This window comes from Aethalodelphis obliquidens, unplaced genomic scaffold (assembly GCF_003676395.1).
Source record: "Aethalodelphis obliquidens isolate GAN/ISIS:26980383/991018 unplaced genomic scaffold, ASM367639v1 scaffold40, whole genome shotgun sequence".
Taxonomy (NCBI): Eukaryota; Metazoa; Chordata; class Mammalia; order Artiodactyla; family Delphinidae; genus Aethalodelphis; species Aethalodelphis obliquidens.
In genome coordinates, this window is record NW_020837984.1 from 17,236,078 (window position 1) to 17,254,820 (window position 18,743).

The window sequence follows — 18,743 nt, forward strand, 5'->3', positions numbered from 1 at the left end:
GGAGGAATAAAGGGTTATCAGTTAATTAAAAAGTCCTGAATTCACGAAAGGTTTCTTCACCGTTTCTTTAAATGACAAAAATACAGCCAACAGTTAACAGTTTACACATTTTGAGTGCCATAGCAGACAAATTCATCTCAGTCTAATCTGAATTCTACTACAGAATCTGACCTTTACAAGCTGTCTGAACTTGAGCAAATCACTTCCCTGGCCTAGGCCTTAATTTCTTCAGATAATTAGGGGAGAGACCAGATATCTCACATTAAATGAAATAACAATATTCTTCATGGAATCCTCTCTTTCACCAAAAAGGAAGTAATTTCTCAAGCAAAGGCCTAGAAAAAGCAACTTTGTACTATACTCTTGTATATTTTGAAAAATTAGTAAAAATTTGTCAACCACAATAAAGACTTGTCTTACAAGATACCTTCATTCCTCTACTCAAAATATACACAGCAAGGCAAAAGTGTATTTTCAATGATTAATTTTGTTTCTTCACCACTAAAAAAAAATGACATGATATGATTATTTCCATCAGGGTTTATCATCAACTAGTTTTAAGCTTTCCACTTCGTAAAGTATAACAATAAGGAAATTAAAAGAAGAATTGGGAAAAGAATATGTGTATTCCCTTAGGAAAGGGATTTCCAAAGAGGCAGATCTCTTTTGCAGAATCAAAGACATATCTAAAAGATTACCAAGGTTAGTTGAGACCAAAAATATGACCTACTCCCTCATTCCTCACAGAATTAAGAACTACAAATGACTTATTCAAGAACACAGTTGTTTATAGAACCAAAAAAGACTTTCCATAAACAGCTGGATCTTCTACTTATTGTTATAGGTTACATCATAAGGTATACTGAGAAATTTTAATAAAAGCAGTGTGACTTAAATTTCAAAAGAGCAAGTAATGCTGCAAATTATTACTGTTCTTTATTCATAACGACAAAGTACTTCTGGACGTTCCTTGTGGCTTTCATAACTTAGAGATGAAGTTATTGAAAGAAAAAAATCAAAACACTTTCAACACATTGTTAATTTATAAGCTATAAACAAATTCCTTTCTGTGATCATAATTCCCAGCATTTCCCAAAAGGTCTTTTTTCATTGATACCCATTGATATCAGAAATAACAGTTATAGAAATATTCATATATAACATGACATCTTGCTTAATTACATAGTAAATAATCAACCAAAGGTACCTGCAGCACAATTTAGCTCATTAACTAGAAAGAACTTTTAAAAATCTTGGGGGGAAAAAAAAATCTTGGGCTTCAAATCATACCCAAAGTCAAGAAAAGTATTCAAAAAATAGAAAAGCCTCTTCAAAGCACCAATATAAACCATCACAATCAATCAGTATGTACTGAATATTCACAGAGCAAAACAATATACTAGTAAATAATTCACTGCTCTGCTAAGAAAATAAAAGATATTTTAAAATCATGTGTTCCCATAAAGATGAAGGACTTCCCTAAAATGACAAGAAACAATTAAGACATTTAGCAAAAAGAAATCTGTGTTTAACAGAATACTTGCAAAGTCATTGGCCAACCTATCATAAACCCAAGACCTACTTGCTTCATGGCAGTCTCTCCAATTTTGTCTGAATGTTTGCGGATACTCTCCAGAAAGTCTTTGAGATCAGACATAGAAACATCCTTAATTTCTTCTCGAAGCTTGGGGATATTGTCCACCATCACCTTGCAGAATCGATAATGGCTTACTTGAGGCAGATAGGTATGCTCTAGATGTTCCAGAGTTTTCAGTGCAGGATAATGCCTATAAAAGGAATTGCATCACCTTTAGCTCAACTCAGTCTTCTTTAGGGCCACAGATATATTCCTCAGGCAAAATTTCTAGCCTGAATTAGTTTTCACTGTACATTAAGACAAATCCAGGATTAAGTTTCAATAAAAACATGAATGGAAAAATTAATGTAAAATTATTAAAAATCAATATATATATATTACAGGACTTAATAAATTATAATCAAAAAAAGATTTTTCCCAAGAATACAGAAAACTTTGAAAATCCACCAATGAAACTCATTACATAAAGAATAAAGGCCATTGCTAGGAAAAAATAAATAAAGGGAAATATAAAATGATCATATCAATGCCACAAAAATCATCCCATAAAATAAAGTACCCAAGGATAGACTTCCAACTATGGCACACAGAAGAGCTTAGCAAATCTTCTACCCAAAAAGCAAATATAAACTAGACAAAACTGTCCCAAACAACCATTTCAAGATTCCGGAAATTGGAAAGGACTCTGCAGAGGAGAACAACAAATTGAGAAGGGTTTATTCATGAAAACTGCTAAATAGAGAGGGACTTTGTGGTATTCTTGCCTGGGGCTACCTCCATCACCCTCTCCACCTCCCCTCACCCCATCACTGGTTACAGCTTGTCAGGAAAATCAGCAGCTTCTCTTCAGTTAGGGGCTGACATGATTTGGAGCAGAGGGTGAAAATCTTATATGGAGTGGTGTTGTTAGGAAAAGTAGCAAACTCATTTTAAAAAAGGAAGAGAGTGGGGGGAACCTCCAGCTCTAATGGGCTGAAGTTCGTCTAGGTTGGAACAAAGAGCAGACTGGAGGACTAACCAAAAACTTAACAGGGAAGTCCTGGAAATAAGAGACCCATAGAATAACCTGATAGCTCTCTGAATATCCCTAGCTGACTGAGAAGCTGTGCACAAATGCAGGGGACACCTAAAAGGGCCTAAGCACTCCACACATCCTTAGCTGACTAGGAGACTGCAGGCCTGCACATAGGAGAAGGCTTGGCAGAATATAAAAGCTCAGCAGACTTGAAAACTTGCCTGAATTTTGAACGCACTCCCTAACCCACATACAAGTCCACTAACAAAGGGTAGACACCTTTCTCAGCTCAAGTTTCTTTGAGCACCCAGGACCAACCATTAGCTGATGACTAGCCTTTAAAAATGAAAATGAATTATATTCCCAGATAAACAAAGACTAATAGAATTCCTTGCTAGCAGATCTGCCTTACAAGAAATACTAAAGAAAGCCAGAAAGGAAATGATAGCAGATAGTAACTTGAATTCAGAGGAAAAAAAATGAAGAATATAGGAAAGAGTAAATATATGCTAAATATAAAAGACTGAATAAATGTGGGGTTTTTTCCCTTTTCTTCTTTTACTATCAGTAAAAGACAATAGTTTTTAAAGCAATGATTATAACACTGTATTGTTGGGTTTATAAAATATATAGATATAATATAAATGACAATAATAGCACAAAAGAAGAGGGAAGAAATGGAGCTAAGTTGAAGCAAAACTACTTCTATATATTATATCAAAACTACACGAGCAATGACCTCAAGTAGACTGTGACAAATGAAGAAGATTATAATCCACAGAGTAACCTCTAAAAAAAAAAAAAACCTCAAAAAATACATTAAAAGGTTTACGGAAGAATTAAAATAGTATACTACAAAATATTTAATACAAAAAAGGAGTAAAAGATAAATAAGAACAAAAAAGACATGAAAAACATAGAAAGTAAAGAGCAAAACCCAACCATATTAATAATTATATTAAATGCAAATGGACTAATAAGCACGCAAATCAAAAGGCAGACACTAGGGCTTCCCTGGTGGCGCAGTGGTTGAGAGTCCACCTGCCGATACAGGGGACACGGGTTTGCGCCCCGGTCCGGGAAGATCCCACATGCCGCGGAGCAGCTGGGCCCGTGAGCCATGGCCGCTGGGCCTGCGCATCCGGAGCCTGTGCTCCGCAACGGAAGAGGCCAAAACAGTGAGAGGCCCGTGTACCGCAAAAAAATAAAAAAATTAAAAATACATGTTCAGGGACTTCCCCGGTGGCGTGAAGGTTGAGAGTCTGCCTGCCAATGCAGGGGACACGGGTTCGAGCCCTGGCCTGGGAAGATCCCACATGCCCTAGCAACGAACAGTGGCTTCTGCTCGCCATAGCTAGAGAAAGCCTGCATGCAGCAGAGAAGGCCCAACACAGCCATAAATAAATAAATAAAATTAAAAAAAAAAAAATACATGTTCAAAAGGCAGACACTGTCAGACAGGATTTAAAAAGCATGATCCAGGGACTTCCCTGGCGTTCCAGCGGTTAAGGCTCCATGCTTCCACCGCAGGGGGCATGGGTTCAATCCCTGGTTGGGGAACTAAGATCCCGCATGCCGCACAATGCGGCTAAAATAAAATAAAAAATAGGGCTTCCCTGGTGGCGCAGTGGTTGAGAATCTGCCTGCTAATGCAGGGGACACGGGTTCGAACCCTGGTCTGGGAGGATCCCACATGCCGCGGAGCAACTAAGCCCGTGAGCCACAACTACTGAGCCTGCGAGTCTGGAGCCTGTGCTCCGCAACAAGAGAGGCCACGATAGTGAGAGGCCCGCGCACCGCGATGAAGCGTGGCCCCCGCTTGCCAGAACTAGAGAAAGCCCTCGCACAGAAACGAAGACCCAACACAGCAAAAATAAATTAATTAATTAATAAACTCCTATCCCCAACATCTTCAAAAAAATAAATAAAAATTAAAAATAAGTAAATAATATAAAAAGCATGATCCTGGGCTTCCCTGGTGGCGCAGTGGTTGAGAGTCCGCCTGCCGATGCAGGGGACACGGGTTCGTGCCCCAGTCCGGGAAGATCCCACATGCCGCAGAGCATCTAGGCCTGTGAGCCATGGCTGCTGAGCCTGCGCGTCCGGAGCCTGTGCTCCGCAACGGGAGAAGCCACAACAGTGAGAGGCCCGCGTACCGCAAAAAAAAAAAAAAAAAAGCATGATCCAACTATACGTTGCTTACAAGAAACCCACTTTAGAATCACAGATAAAAACAGACTGAAGTAAAAGCTAGAATAAGATATACCCCAAAAGTAACCATAAAAGTGCTTGAATGGCTATATTAATATCAGACACATTAGATTTTTTTTGAGGGATTTTTTTTTAAGCAATGAACAAAGAAAAGCCACAAAAGAGCCCCCAAAATGGCAAACACGAGGAAAAAAAAGTTGAACTGATGTGAAGAAATGAAAATAAAAAATAAAATTTTGTCACTCAAACTGCCAACAATTTCTTTAAAAATAATGGATATTATTATCAGGGGTTTTAATAAATGAGAATTCACAGCCTGCTGATAAACATATTTATATTAATGATTCACGTTTTCAATGAAAAATTTCACCAAACAAGTATTCTAAGCAGTTGCATTCTCCCCCACAAAAAAATTACATGTACAAAAATATGTATAAGCCTCTTGAACTGTAGTTATTTATATTAACAAATAAAAAACTAATCTAGAAGTCTATTAACAAGGAATTGGTTAAACGCATTATGATATATCCATGTAGTATATATGTATATTCAAAGAATAATAAAACAGCGAAGTGTTTACAATATTGTTGAGTGAAAATTATTTCAAAAAAATTGAACTTACAAGTATGATAATGTTTTTCAAAATTACAAATATTATACATGTGTAAATTATGTATACATATGTATGTACGAGCTACACAGTACTAAATATAAACACACACACAAATATAAGTACATAGAAAATGACTAAGAAAATATATACAAAAATGTTAACCATGATTTTTCTTTCCTTTGGATAGGAACATTATGGGTAATAGTTTTCGTCTTCACGTTTTTAATTTCTACATTTCCCATATTTAGTATAGGAAAAACTCAGTTTTGATCCTGTAAGTAAAAGACTTATAGTTCTATTTCAGGTTTTAAGAATGAATTCCATGGGAGATACTTAAACTCTTCTTACTCCAATGCACGTAATACCACAAACACTAAAGATTAGAGGTTGGATTTACTTGTTTTCTTTGCTTATGTTTTTCCCTTCTGTGTTCCAAAAATCAAAATCTTAGTCCAAATAAATGAAGGGAAGAAAGAATTATTTCCCCTAAATTAAGAAATAAAATTACAAATATAGTTTAATCTGAAATGGTTGCTTTTATTAAAATTTTACAGACTCACAAACAATACAATTCACATGGTTTAGTATAAACAGAATGGTGTTTATACTACAATTAGGTACGAAGAGCTATGTGCAATAAAATGCATTTCCTCTAGAGAGAAACTTTAGAATGGATATAAACCTAGAAATTAAGCCAAAAAGATAAACACACTTTAGGGTTTAGTTATATTTTGGAACATTGTTTATAGAATGAGAAAAATCTAACAATGTTGCCTGCAGACACAAGGCACATTCACTGATGAGACACATGGCTGCACAGTGAAAACATCTGGTCTGTCAAATAACTCCACATTTTTCAAGGCTAATTAGTACAAAACCCAGTGATTTCTGGCAATAAAGAATGTTACTTTATTTCCCCATTGTCCTTTCCCTAACACACTCATACTCCAACTGTAACAGATCAATAAGATTCATTCAAATTTCTAGTGTACTTCAATATCAGTGACAGGTTAAAGAATGACAGCCAATTAAACACCTCTATAGCAGACACCAAAAGAAAAGAATTCTATTTCCAGGGGCCATGGAAATCTAAAACAAGATTTTGACATTACTTTTGACAACCTCTAAACATTAAAACTGAATCAAAAGCCAAATGTGCTAGCTCTCCCCCTCCCCCCACCGCATGCAGGCTCCCTAATAGAGATGTGAGCAGAAAGAAAGTAAATGAAATAAAAGCAAGAAATTTTTTTAAATAAGGCAGGAAAAGATGTCTAAATAATCCTAAAAATTGGATAACTTAAGGTCAGAATAACTTAGACATGGTTGAATGCTATCCTGAGAAGAGGAATGTTGATTCTAGGCAAATTAAATTTTGGAACTTTTTTGTCATGGTATGGAACTCGTTCACAATGATGGTTTTTAAAATTCTAATAAGTAATCTTTCAAAGTGGATTACAACTACCCATGAGAAATTTCTTAAAATTCAGAGTATGATAAGAATATAAAACAAAATCTTTCTGCACAGAAAATATTAGTGTCTTTCCTAATTAAAGAGCATCATTAAGAAATATTTAATCCCTTCTATGTGCTAGAGCTAGAAAGATGGTCAGATATCTTTCCTCAGGGAACATAAAACCTAGTAGTATAATGAGTATTTATAGCTTAAAAAAAAAATAACTAGGCTTCCAGCCATTAAGGAATAACAAAGAACAGACATGAACTCTCACTCTTAAGAAGTAAAATACTGGCTAAAATACATACAACAACTGCTTTCACATAGTGAACATCAAGTAACACAGAACTGTGATCTCTGAAAAAAGAGAAACAAACAAGGTGAATTTAATAGTTATCTGGGGGGCTTCCCTGGTGGCACAGTGGTTAAGAATCCGCCTGCCAAAGCAGGGGACATGGGTTCGAGCCCTGGTCCAGGAAGATCCCACATGTCTCTGAGCAACAAAGCCCGTGCTCCACAACTACTGAGTCGGCACTCTAGAGCCCGTGAGCCACAACTACTGAGCCCATGTGCCACAAATACTGAAGCCCATGCGTCTAGAGCCCGTGCTCCGCAACAAGAGAAGCCACTGCAATGAGAAGCCCGTACACCGCAACGTTGAGTAGCCCCCGCTCGCCACAACTAGAAAAAGCCCAGGCGCAGTAACAAAGACCCAACATAGCCAAAAAATAAATAAGTAAAATAAAAAATAGTTATCTGGGTTATCTGACTGAATGTGATTTCTAGATCATGGACACAGTCAGAGAAAACCCAAACAGAGCCCAACAACTTAGCATCAGAGACAGGAGTTCAGGAAAGCTTGTGCACCTTAAGGTTGTGCAGCAGAATTCCAAAAAAAAAAAGGAAGCAATGCAGAAAAAAGATGCAGAAATTTACATAAGGGTTCCCTTGAGTCTTTGCTAAGTACTAGGCCAGGCATAGGAAAAGTGAAATTCTGCATGAACAGGCATAAAGAAGGGAGGGAAGGAAGAGAAGGAAGAGAAGGGAGGGAGAGAAGGCAAGGAAGGAGAGACAGACAGACAGCAGCAAGATGTAAGAAAAACACTTCAAGGAACTCAGACAAGACAGAGAAACATCTGAACTCTGAACAGCCAAAGTGAAGAGTCCCTGGGGGTTTCTGAGTTTTTCAAAGTAGATGAATACTACCCACAGCAACCCCTGGAATGAAGGAGGGCCTACCAAAGCTTAAAAATGGGGTCTGATGGGATTGGGATCAAGTGGATCTGAAAACAACTAAACTATTTGCCAAAACAAAGACCAACACCCTCTAAGAAAAAAAAGCTCCCCAAAATCCAGACACTCAACAACATAATATAATGACAATTATCCAATCAAAACTTATAAGACATGATAAGAACCAAAAAAATGACATGTAACTAGGAAAAACAAAATAATCTTCAGAGAAATCCAAAATACCAGAAGTGACAGAACTAGCAAAGAAGTACATAAAAACAGAAATTAGAGCTCTGTTACAGGTATTTTTTAAAGATGCAAAACTAACAAAAGAAATTAAACATAAAAAACTAAATGGAACTCCTAACGATGAAAAATATATCATCTGAAATGAAAATTTCACTGGATAAGATTAAAAGATTAGACAATGAAAAAGAAAGAACACAGCAATAAAATCTATCCCATATAAAGCACAAAGAAAAAAGACTGGAGAAAAAGAAGATCCTCAAGTCACCTGTGGGATTATGTGAAGTTGTCCAACATAGATATAACTGAAGTCTCAGAATGAGGATGGAAAAAGGACAAAAAAAAGGTTTGGAAAAATAATATCTGAACATCTTTCAGATTTTATGAAAATTTCAAAAAAAAACCAAGCAACTAAACAAACCACAAGCAGTATAAATATACACACACATTCATGCATACAAACATATTTACACCAAAGCATATCAAAATCAAATTGCTGAGAACAAATTATACAGACAAAAGTTTTTAAACAGCTGGAGAAAAGACACATTAAGTAGAGTGACAAAAAAGTTAAGGCTGTTCATATACTTCTCCCTCAGAAACTACATAAGCCAGAAGACAAAAAAATGATATCTTAAGAACTAATGAATCTATAAACCTAGAATTATATGCCCACCAAAAATATATTTCAAAATGAAGGTGGACAACGAGACAGCATTTCACACCCACCAAGATGGCCATAATCAAAAGACAGACAGTAATAAGTATTGGCTAGGATGTACAGAAAATCGAATCCTCATATGCTGCTGGGGGAAGGTAAAATGGCACAGCGGCTTTGGAAAACAGGCTGGCAGTTCCTCAAATGGATAAACAGAGTTACCATGATCCAGCAAAATTTCATTCCTAGGTGTATATAGCCAAGAGAAATGAAAACATATGTCCATACAACAACCTGTAAACAAAAATGCATAGCAGCATTATTTGTAAAAACCCAAAATTGTAAACAACCCAAATGCTCATCAACTAATGAATGGATAAATAAAATGTGGTAAATCCATACAGTGGAATATTCAGCAATTAAAGAGATGGGACTTCCCTGGTGGTGCAGCGGTTAAGAATCCGCCTGCCAGGGCAGGGAACATGGGTTTTAGCCCTGGTCCAGGAAGATCCCACATGCCACAGAGCAACTAAGCCCGTGCGCCACAACTACTCTGTACTCTAGAGCCCACAAGCCACAACTACTGAGCCCACGTGCCACAACTATTGAAGCCCACGTGCCTAGAGCCCGTGCTCCGCAACCAGAGAAGCCATCGCAATGAGAAGCCCGCACACCACAACGAAGAGTAGGCCCCGCTCACCGCAACTAGAGAAAGCCCGTGTGCAGCAATGAAGACCCAACGCAGCCCAAAATTAATTAATTAATTAATTTAAAAAAGAAATGAAGTACTGATATATGGTACAACATGGATTAATCTTGGAAACATCATGTTAAATGAAAGAAGCCAATCACAAAGAACGATATAGTATATGATTCCATTTATATGAAATGTCCAGAATAGGCAAATCTGAAGAAACAGAAAATAAATCAGTAGTTCCCAGTAGCTGGCAAGGGGGGCAGGGGACAGGAGAAAATTGTGTGCTGATGGCCAGGGGGCTCAGAGTTTCTTTCGTGAAGAATAAAAACATTCTACAATTGATTGTGGTGATGGTCACAGAACTCTGACTACACTAAAAGCCACTGAATTGTATACATTAAATGAATGAAGTGAAAAGTAGGTAAACTGTGTCTCAATGAAGCTGTTAAGAATATTTTAGAAAAAAGGATATTAAAAACAGACAATGTAAAAATTAAAAAGAAAGCAGCAGTGGCTGGCTGCATTAATACCAAACAACACATATTTCAGAAAAAAAGAAAAAAAGAAAAACAACACATATTTCAGGGATAAAGAAGAACCTTCCATAATTACAAATGGGTCCTTTCGTCAAGAAGATACAACAATGCTTAATGTATATGCATCCAATAAGAGAGCTTCAAAATACACATAGCAAAAACTGAAAGAACAGAAAGAAGACATATGCAAAGCCAGTTATAATAGGCAACTTCAACACTCCTCTGTCAACAAATAACAAATACAAAATCATAAGGATAGAGAAAACCTGCACAACACCAAGTATATCTAAATGACAGTTAAAGAATGCTCTCCTCAATAACAATATATATTATTTTGAAGTGTGTATGTAATTTTCACCAAAACAGACCATATGCTGGGGCGTAAAACAAGTCTCAAAATATATAAAAGGTTGCAATCATACGTTTTACATTTATGAACACAATGAAGTGAAATTACAAATCAATTTTGATAAATCTGGAAAATCCCCTAATATTTAGAAATTAACCAATGAACTTCTAAATAAGTTGGTGAAATAAATTCTAAAAATTACAAAAGAAATTAGAAAATATTTGAAATAAATGTAAAAAAAAAAAACCCACAACATCAGAAAACATGTAAGATGCAGTCAAAACACTGCTTAGAGAGAAATGTACAGCTTTATACGGCTACATTAGAAAACAGAACCAAAATCAATGCCCTAGGCCTCCACCTAATAAAGCTAAAAAAAGAGCAAATTATTTACAATAGCCAAGACATGGAAGCAACCCAAGTGTCCATCAAGGGATGAATGGATAAAGAAAATATGAGATATATATTATGAGAGAGAGATATATATATATAAAACTGAATCACTTTGATGTACACTTGAAACTAACACAACATTGTAAATCAACTATACTTCAATTTGTAAGAGCAAATTAAACCCCAAGTAAGCAGGAGAAAGGAAATACTAAAGATACCAGTGAAAATCAGTAAAATAGAAAAACAAGGAAAAAAAACTCAATAAAACCTAAATTACTATTTTCAAAAAAATCATAAAATTGACAAACCTCTAGCCAAAATAATCAGAGAGACAGAGACAGAAACAAAGAGAGAAAAGACAAATTATCAACATAAGCAATGAAAGAGAAAGTATCACTATAGATCCTACACTGTTAAAATAATACAGGAATATCATGAATAACTTTTGTTAAGGAATTCAAAAACTTGGATGACATGGACAAATTATTTGAAAGATACAAATAAGCAAAATTTACTCAAGAAACACAAAATGCAAGCAGCCATGTATTTATTTTTATAATTAAATTTTTAGTTAACAACTTTCTCACCAAAAACAAACAAATCTCCAAGGCCAAGTGGTTTCACTGTTAGATTCTACCAAATATTTAAGGAAGGTAATTGCCAACACTGCACAAATTCTTCTGGAAAACCAAAGAGGGAAAACTTTCCAAGTTATTCATGAGGCCAGCATTAATCTGATGCCAAAAACAAAGATATTACAAAAAAGAAAACTACAGACAAGTATTTCTCATGAACATAGATACAAAACTCCTCAACAAAATTTTAGCAAATCAAATACCACATCATATTTAAAAGGATAATTTACCATGACCAAGTGGGATTTATTCCATGAATGCAAGTTTGGTTTAACATTCAATATAATTTATCATATTAATAAACTAAAAAAGAAATATAAAAAAAAAATATGATCATCTCACTGACATAGAAAAAGCATTTGACAAAAACAATATTCATTCCTGATAGAAACTTTCAACAACTAGAATAAGGGAACTTCTTCAGCCTTCTAAATGGCATGTACAAAAAGACTGTATCTAACATATACGACTTAATGGTTAAATGCTTTCCCCCTAAGATCAGGAACAGGGCAAAGATATCTACTCTCACTACTTCTATTCAACATTGTACTGGAGGCTCTAGCCAGTTCAATAAAACAAGAAAACCAAACCAAAAAGAAAGCATCCCAATTGGAAAGAAAGAAATATACCTGTCTTTATTTGTAGACAAGATAATCAGCTACATAGAAAATCCAATGGAATACACAAAAATGCTACTAGAATTAGTAAGTGATTTAGTAAGGTTGCAGAATACAAGATAAATATACAAATTTAATAGTATACTAGTAATTAATGACTGAAAATTGAAATTTAAAAAGCAACAGCATTTTTTTAAAATTTTTTTGGTTGCACCGCTGCAGCATGTGAGATCTTAGTTCCCTGAACAGAATTCAAACACATGCCCCCTGCACTGGAAGGGCAGAGTCTTAACCACTGGGCCACCAGGGAAGCCCCAGCAATACCATTTAAAATAAGCATCAAAAAATACAAAATAATAGGGATAAATATGACAAAAGATAAGACTTATTCACTAAAAACTAAAAACATTGCTGAAAAAAATTAAAGAAGACCTAAATAAATGAGAGCATTCATACTGGTGGGTGAGGGGTAAGATGGACCAGCATGGGATACAAGAGACCTAGTGAGGTAAGACTGTCTGTATAGGAAGGCAGCATTGCATGGAATGTCAGAGCCAAAGAGGGATGAGGAGGGCATTCAGGGAAGACAGAAGCATAACACAGGGTATGAGAGCCCAAGTAGAGTAAGGAGGATACAATATAGGAGGGCAACTCAGTATGCAGTGTTGATACAGCTCAAAGGAGCCCAAGACATATAAACCTACTCGTTGTGCCAGAAAGAGGTTGAGCTAGAAATACTGGTGAACAGTACTTATGACAGCCACTCAAATTAAGAGGAGAAATGTGGGTTGTTCATATAATGGGACTACTATACAGCAATTAAAATAAGTGAACTAGATCTCTATACATAAATTTAAAAGCTCTCCACTAATACGTAAGCCCCACAGCAGCAGATATTTTTGTCTATTTTGTTCAGAGCTATATTCCCAGCACTAAGAGCAATGCCTAACAACACAGTAAGTACTCAATTCATTTTTATTGAATGAATGATTCTCAAAAAAACAAGGACTGAGAACTATTCATGTAAATGTTTCTAAAAACACAAAATACAACATATGATTTATGGGTATTAAAAACATGGACTAGAAGGACACACCAAATTTATGATACTAGTTTCCCCAACAGAGTAGGGAAAGGGATAGGACTGAGGAAGGGGATATGAGTTTTATCTATAATTTTTTAAAATGTACATTTTACCTCTTTCTGTCCATATGTGTTTATATATATGTCATAAATATTTACATATATATGAATCAAAACTGGAATTGTTGCTATCTGTTAATTCAGAGAAGTTGATACTGAAGCTTTTTTTTAATCTCTGTAATTTTCTATAATTTTAGAACTTCACAAAAAGGTTATCAGGGAAATAATATTACTTTCTATCTCACTGAACAGAATTTCTCATACTGTTCAACCTATGTTCTCTTATATGAATGTATCCTCCCAGGGAGAAGGCAGTTTGGGAAATAATCTTAAGAAATTCAAAAAATATTGATGCCTCATGCTTTAATGTTAAAATTCTTGAGAATTTATCATTTTTATTCACAATATTTTTAATCTTATTTCAGTATTAAATACATTTTAATTCCATACTTTTCCCCTCAAAACTAGGTAAAATTAACATTCCAGGAAGATGTGTCCTGTTTATCTTATAGCTTCACATACCCCCATCATACCACAGGGTACTCCAGGGCAGAGAGGGTGGAGATGCTTACTCTAGTTTGGGAAGAAGAGCCAAAGAGTCACTATCAAGTTTCCTGTGGAATAAAACCAGATGAAAATAACACACAGGAAAAGACTCCTCTGAACTTAACCTTGACCTTGTTCCTTGTGATGGTTAATTTTATATATCAACTTGGTTAGGCCATAGTACCCAGAGATTTGGTCAAATATTATTCTGGATATTTCTGTGAAGTTTTTTTTTTACATGAGATTATTAGCACTTAAATCAGTAGACTGAGTAAAGATGAACATTCTCCATAATGTGGGTGGGCCTCGTTAAATCAGTTAAAGGCCTTGATAGGAAAAAGACTAAACTCCCCAGAGGAAAACGGAATTCTGCCAGCAGACTGCCTTCAGACTCAGGGAACAATATTTACTCTTCCCTGACACTAGCCTATCAGCCTACTATGCAGATTTGGACCTCCATAATCATGTGAACCAATTTGCTAAAAAAATCACTCTCTCTCTCTCTCTCTCTCTCTGCACACACACACACACACACACACACACACACCACTGGTTCTATTTCAACGGAGAACCCTGACTGATCCACCCCAGCAAAACCAGTAACTATTTTTTCTACTATAATACTAAACCAAAGCATGTTTCTCAAATTAACTATCACTAAAACAGTTACATGCTTTTCCCCTAAAAAGCTGGGTCTTCTAAAAATCAAACTACGTGTAGTGTTTTTTATTAAACATAATACATGACAAAATACATCAGCATATGTAAATAACTCTCAGGATGAATCAATAGATATACAAAAGGCAAGAGAAGATGTTATATGGACTTAATTATTTTTTGAAAGGTTATGCTAAATATGGACTTTTAAAAAAATTCTAAATAACAGAAATTTTAGATAATACAAAGTATTCAACAAAAAAATATCTTACCTTTTAGTTTTCATCTGGTCCCTCAGTTTGCTATACATCTCCAGGACTTGAAAGAGAAGGGGAAAAAGAGCACACAAGCATTATTTAGAGAAAGTGAAAAGACTAATTAAAGCTAAAGGAATTGCATCAAGAATTCTACTCTATTTCCAGTTCCTCACCTGGAAGACACAGCATTAATTTATCAACAGTGGCAGAAATATTTCTCTGTTGTAGTCGACACTGCTTCAGCTCTTCCATTGCTATTACCAGCTTAGCAAGAGGGGAAAAAACTGAATTATGCCAACAGCTGTAAATAAAAAGCTTTCAGTCACATTTTTCCACCCTATGTTCAATTCATCAGAAAATCCCAGACAGTTTCATAGTAAGATCTGCCAAGTGGACTACGGAACTGCCTTTCTCAACCAGTAAAACATCCCTGTATGGTTTCCCACTTTCTCCCCAAGATGCATACATACTACATTAGAAAAGGCTAGGTGAAATGAAATCTTAAAATTCAGGGGCTATCCAGGAGAAAAGAAAAAGCATGCATATTTGCTCCACACCCTCTTCAGACTCTTCATGATTTATATTTCATCAATCTTCTAAGAAGATCCTATATTTCTGTCATCAGTGCTAGACTCCTAGAGGAAAACAGTTCTTCCTATACAGCTTCAAATGAATCTTGAAAATAATCTGCAACTAAATCTGTATTTCAACAAATAAACCACACAGTTAGAAGTTGTGGCTTTTCCAAGAGTTCCAGTTTAATGAAGAGTAACTCACTTTTCTTCTCACAACATTTTAAAGTCTTCCATCTGAAGTCATACCACAATAAAACTAGAAGAAACTGCATTCTTTGCAAAAACTTAAAATATGTGAGACAAACTTTTAAAAAGCAATAATCTACATGGCCTCTTATAGTATTTATCCCATACCCTTTCCTAAAAGTTATCTACTTAGATACTACGCAAAAAAGAAAAAAGGGAATGGTCCTGATTAAGTTACTGATAAGACAATCAAAGGCTAATCTTAAAGATTATTAAAATTAAACATTAAGTAAGTATTAGGCAATGAGGAAGGTATATGATACAGAGAACGGTAATAGACTGTAAGTCAGAAAACTTGGGTTTTAGTCCCAGCCTTCCAATTACTATGTAAACTTTAGCAAATCATCTGTTTTAGTTTCCTAATCAATAAAGTAGTGATAATACCAGTCCTGACCTTGTCATAGGTCTGTCATGAGGATTAAGTGAGAAAATGGATGTAAAATAATCTTATAAACTATGATGATTTAAATGGTGAGTATATCAATTAACAGAATCAAAGATTCTTTTTTTTTTTTTAAACAAATACTTATGCATATTCATGTTGTGCCAGTCACTGTTTAGGCAGGTAGAGGGGATATGGCAATGCAGTTAAAAAAAAAAAAAAAAATCCTGACCTCATGGAGCTTAATTTCTAATGGAAAGAGACAAACAAAAAACAAACATATAAGGAAAACTGTATAATACCAAAGCATGATAGGTGCAATGGAGAAAAATAAAGCAGGAAAGATAAAAAGAATACATGGCGTGAACGTGAGACTGCAATTCTAAATAAGGTGGTTAGAAAAGGCCTCATGAAGGAGGTAACATGTGAGGAGCAAAAGTCTGAAGTAGGTAAACATGTGGGAAAGAACATTCCAGGCAGAGGAAACAGCATTGGCCATATTATGACTACTCAAGTGATTTAAAAACACAGCTAAGGAAGGCGGCTACATACTCTCATTAAGCTTTCTAGTGCTATATTCATTTACTTCAGATAAACATTAGGAGAAGCAAAGATAATGTCCAAGTTCCTCCAACATGCTGCTTATGGTCTTACAAGCCACTAAATCAAGAACACAGTTATCAAAGAGAATGACAGGAAACAGAAAAGATTTTTTCAAAAGGTAAACTGGCCTTACTTCCTTTCCCTCATGTTGTAGTTTTCTATTAGTATCCGTCACTTGATTCTGTGGAGAGAAGACAATTTAAACTCATAAAAAACACTTAGATAATAGTTGGATAAGATCAAAATTTTAAATGAAAAGACTAAGAATAGGTATTCAGATTGTTTCCATATTCCACCACATTTTGGTTTAGTGGTGTTCTCTTGGGATGAAATTATATCAACTTTTCTACTGAACATTTGTATGACCTTTTGAACAATAAAAAAAATTACTAAAAAATATGTTCAGTTTGAAATATTACAAACTAAAATAACATAACTAAAGATCACACTTTCATTTGGAAAGGAAAGAAAAAATATAATAGAAAAAATAACCCACAAAGAACCTTACCATCTCTACTATGTGTACAAAGAACAAATTTTTTCATAGATAGTCCTCACTTCACCAATGTATTCCTGGAAAACTTGAGTATAAATTGAACTTTTTAACTCAGGTCAAATATTTCTACTTATCTAATTTTAGAAAACCTTTTATCTTAATTTTTTGGATTATTAATTCTTAATAGTTTCTAACACTTCCACATTCCCATTTTTCTAAATTAATCTCTCGATCACACAGTCAAAATCAGGTGAACAAGCTTTAAAATTAGGTACAGTTCATAATTTAAAGGAACTGGCACCACTTATTTTGGTAGCCACTTTTGAAGAATCAACTGATATAAAAAAATTAAGTATATAGAATAGTAATTTCCTCACTTTCTTAAACATTATCAAAATATGAGCAACATTAACTTCTAAAGCTTTCTTTAATAGAAGCTTTCCATACTTCCACCAATAACTGCGACTCCTTACGCTTTTAAGACACTACCTTAACCCAGCATTTCCTATTATGTCTCTTGGAACACCAAGAAATGGTAGTTAAAAGGTACTCTGCACTCTGTACATACACACACACACACACACACACACACACACACACACATCAATATGTATGGGAAATACCACTAAACAGGTTAGTTTATTCAGGACTTCCTGAAGCCCAAGGAGATATCATATAGTGTTTTCCAACTTATTTTATGTAACATCCTTTTATTGAGGATCATCTTAAGAAACTAGTTTTTCAGGAACACACCTTTGAAAACTTTGCCCTAAACTATACACTATACACTATACCTGGACTATCACTTTCTGAGCAGATTACCACATGCACTGCCATTGTAGCAAAAATGCAGCCATAAACATAACATAAATGAATGGGCATTGCTGTGTTCCAATAAAACTTTATTACAAAATTAGGAGGCAAGCTGGATTTGGCCTGCAAGATATAGCTTGTTGATCCTTGGTCTAGAATAAGTGAGATTGAAAAGTTTATTATTCAAACCAATAAATGAATGTTATTCAAAAATGGGATTAATATCAGCTCAATATAAGAAAAAGCTTTTAAGCGATGTGAATAAAAATGGGGTGGGTTGCCTTGAGTGATCATTGTTCAAGAATAGATTTTTTTTCACATAAACAGATTTCAAAAAATTCAACCTTCCATAAATACTACTAAATTCAGCATTGCTGTTTCTACTAAAATAACTTGTTTACCATTTCTGAAATTTTTTTTACCTCAAACTCATTGTAAGAAATATATTTTACATTGCAACCCAGTACACAAGTATAGGGAATGCAGACGCGTGCACACACACACACACAGAGAAACAAAATTTTTAAGAAACAATGTTTGGACTTACTGCATGTAATACACTTCGTTGCTTCCTTTTTTATTCTATTTCAATTTTTATTAAAAATACTGATCATGGCCCACTAAATTGATTTCATGCAAACCAGAGTTCTAAAACATCCACAGGAGCCTAACCAAAGCTTCTGATAAGAAAGGTAATTACTATTTCAATACCATTTGAACATAACAATGGGAGGAAATCTATATTGCCTGTCTAGGATGCTACTTGTTGCTT

The 18,743-nt window shown here is 35.1% G+C and overlaps 1 protein-coding gene across 10 annotated transcripts in view; it reads right to left on the reverse strand.

The window, feature by feature from the left end:
* The window catches only part of EXOC6B (exocyst complex component 6B), a 696,544-nt gene that overhangs the window by 590,536 nt on the left and 87,265 nt on the right, over window positions 1-18,743 (reverse strand). For 9 of the 10 annotated variants that reach the window (XM_027131993.1, XM_027131994.1, XM_027131995.1 and 6 more), the window contains 4 exons: window positions 16,796-16,843; window positions 15,030-15,120; window positions 14,872-14,917; window positions 1,583-1,787 (listed from right to left, as the gene is read on the reverse strand). In XM_027131993.1, the coding sequence (XP_026987794.1) occupies window positions 1,583-1,787; window positions 14,872-14,917; window positions 15,030-15,120; window positions 16,796-16,843 (390 nt within the window). The remainder of the gene's footprint in view (window positions 1-1,582; window positions 1,788-14,871; window positions 14,918-15,029; window positions 15,121-16,795; window positions 16,844-18,743) is intronic. The other variant, XM_027132003.1, reaches the window with a different exon arrangement.